The sequence below is a fragment of the Abramis brama genome (genome assembly GCF_963993115.1).
Source record: "Abramis brama genome assembly, chromosome: 14".
Classification (NCBI taxonomy): Eukaryota; Metazoa; Chordata; class Actinopteri; order Cypriniformes; family Leuciscidae; genus Abramis; species Abramis brama.
Window position 1 is genome coordinate 36,005,840 of NC_139976.1, and position 3,045 is coordinate 36,008,884.

Consider the following 3,045-nt stretch of genomic DNA (forward strand, 5'->3'; position numbering starts at 1 on the left):
TCCTCATGAGGACGGCCTGACGTGGGACTGTCCTCCATACAGGAACAACACTGTGGTCATATGACGCGTCACATGATCAGATCTGCTCATATCTCAGACTCTGATGAAGGGGCTCTGCATCACCCCTGACCTTTAGAAATCAACGACTGCTGACCTTTAGGCCGTCTCTTTATTTTGAATGTGTTTGTTATACAGTGTGAGATCCTTGTGCCGAGTTCAAAGTAGTTCTTGGTGCCAAAGACTTAATGTGAATGGATTTTGGTGACATCTGTGGAATATTTATATTTTTTTTTACTTAAAAGATTCACTTCCAATGGCGATCATGACGACACACGGGAATCTTTGAGCTGTGTCCTTTATGAAACTGTTTTTCACCATGTCTAAACATTTCCAAAGTTGTCCATGCATTTTGTTAAATTGAAGTTAGTCAAACATTTGCCATAATTTGCAAATGTTTTCGAATTAACACTCTTTTACATATGAGATACGTCTGTAGTTTTACTGCACCGGTACAGACATGTGACGGGCTCCAGAAGTCTGAGACTACTGGGGAATTTGTTTTTTACATAAATATATTTTATTTTTTTCTTATTTTTCTCATTATAAAATGTATTTTCGGTATTACAATTAACATAAATTTCAGGATGTCTTGGTATTTTAAATGTTCCCTGTTTGCTTTAATGCACCTTTTGCAAGTAATAACATGGTCAAAATGTAAAAACATTTTTTTAATTGGTTATTTAGAATTGTTACTGACTCTTATATTTATAAGTATATTTTTTTCATTTCATAAATTTGTTTAAAAATTTTCTAAATCCTAAAACAAAAAGGTTTCGGTAACACTTTACAATAAGGTCTCATTTATTAGCAGTGTTGTGCAAGTTACTTCCAAACTGTAATACATTATACATTACTTGTTACTGTTATTAAAAAGTAATTCTTTACCTTACAATATTACTGTTTCAGAATTGTAATGCGTTACATTACTCCTGTATTACTTTTGAGTTACTTTAACCAAAATAACTACAGAAGTAGAACTTAACATTCTAAAATGACTAGGGCTGTAAAGATATGCGATATGAAACCGCGACACTCATGAACCTGTGTCGGTGTGCGGTGTGAGAAGGCAGAATCACGACACACCCCACACGTCCAGATCCAAAGCTACCACATCTTTAAATTACTTTTAGTATTATTTGAAATTAACATTATAAAATACGTAGACCTACACCACAAAACTAGTTGAGAATAAATTATTTAAAATTGGGCAATTCCAGCGTTATGTACGTGACATTTGCAGTAAAAACTTGAAATATAAATTCTCAGAAAATGCATTTAATACCAATATATTGAAACGTCTGTTTATACATCCATAGGCTACTCCCTTAATAAAGGAGTCCAGACATTAGAAAAATATACACACATGCATTTTATATTTAATATGAGGGAAATAGCGTGACAAAAAAGATTTAACTTTTAGGTAGGTTATAGCAAAATATTTTTTAGTAATTCTGTGAGCCTAATACTACCCACCGTATGAAGAAGGGTTGGCTCTCCACAGAACATAATATATTCATTTTATTTTATTTTATTTTTCGTGTTCGCATTTATGAGGAAAAAACGATGTTACGGTCGTGTCAGTTCTCCGTAACGGACGCGACCGCTCTGAAAGCGGCACTAAAGACTGCTTAAGCTTTCACAGAGACCTCAAATAGAAAGCACAAAGCCTTTCTTTAAAGTGAATTTCGTTTTGTATTAATTGTATCTTAATTTTAATCAATGATTCATCTACCAATTACCTGGATTTAATAAGTAAGAAGTAAATATAAGTAGACAAGAGATAACCAGGACACGGAGGCGCGGGCGTCTCATAAATTAACCGAAAGCGTCTACTTGCCTCACTCACAGTCAGACATGTCTACTTTTAAACAGAACAATTCAAAACGAAAGAAAACGGACTGCTCTCTGGTTAGAAAGAAAACACAGAAGAGCAAACAGAGCAATGCGCATACGTCCATCCCGCGAATGTACAGTCTTCTTCTACCATATTCTCCCATTAACCGCTTTTCCACTGGTCAGCGCGAGCACAGAGACCGAAATCATGATCGCGGCACTCCTGTAAAACCTGCCCTAAACACGCTTTTACTGGACTATGTCACACAATACAAAGGTACACCAGCAAGAGGGAGATGAATGAAATAAATCGCCTTACAAATATATCAGAAGCTGTCATTTAGTCATTATTTACAAACTTGGACACCACACGCACGGCTATTGACTGACCACGAACAGGTAATAACTTGCATTTTTAATTCGTTAATGTCTCGCGGTCTGGCTGTGTTTATTTTATTTTTTTTTATTTTTTTGAACAATTAAATTTTGGGCTAAAAGTGTGTTGTAACGCATGCGTTACTGAACATGTACCGAGTAAAATATTACTGAAAATTGATTAGTAATGCCTTACACTACTGCGTTACAACAAAAAGTAATAAGTTACTGTAATACATTACTTTTGTAATGCATTACTCCCAACACTGTTTATTAGTTAACGCATAAGCCGACATGAACTAATATCGAGAAATATATATTTTTAAAGCATTTATTAAATCTTTATTAACGTTAAACCATGATCAATTTTTTTAATGTTAGTTTAAAGTGCATTAACGTTAACAGATACAACTTTTGATTTTTTTCAAAAATGTTGTAGTAAATGTTGATATGAATATTTATACATTTTTGTAGACGTATTGTCCATTGTTAGTTGATGTTAAATTAAATCTTAAGTATTACTTTCAGTTCCCCATGTTTTATTTTCATTTGCATATTTTCAGTATGTTCTCAGACTTCTGGATGAAATGTGAAATAAATGTAAGCAAGCTGAAAACATTTTGTTGTTATTGATGATTGTGTGATAGTCAGTGTTTGTTTAACTGTAAATGTAGAGCACATTACCACACACAATTAGTTGTAAAACACATTACGTTTGACTTCTTCCTTTGAAACGGTCCATTAATAACTAATTCACTGCTAAAGCTTCACAATATA

General features: G+C 33.7%; 1 protein-coding gene across 2 annotated transcripts in view; it reads left to right on the plus strand.

The window, feature by feature from the left end:
- The window catches only part of zdhhc16b (zDHHC palmitoyltransferase 16b), a 14,233-nt gene extending 13,279 nt beyond the window's left edge, over positions 1-954 (plus strand). For both annotated transcript variants that reach the window (XM_084136020.1, XM_084136021.1), the window contains one exon: positions 1-954. This exon is cut by the window's left edge and continues 39 nt beyond it. In XM_084136020.1, the coding sequence (XP_083992146.1) occupies positions 1-64 (64 nt within the window). In that variant the 3' untranslated portion in view covers positions 65-954.
- Positions 955-3,045: the final 2,091 nt, after the last annotated feature.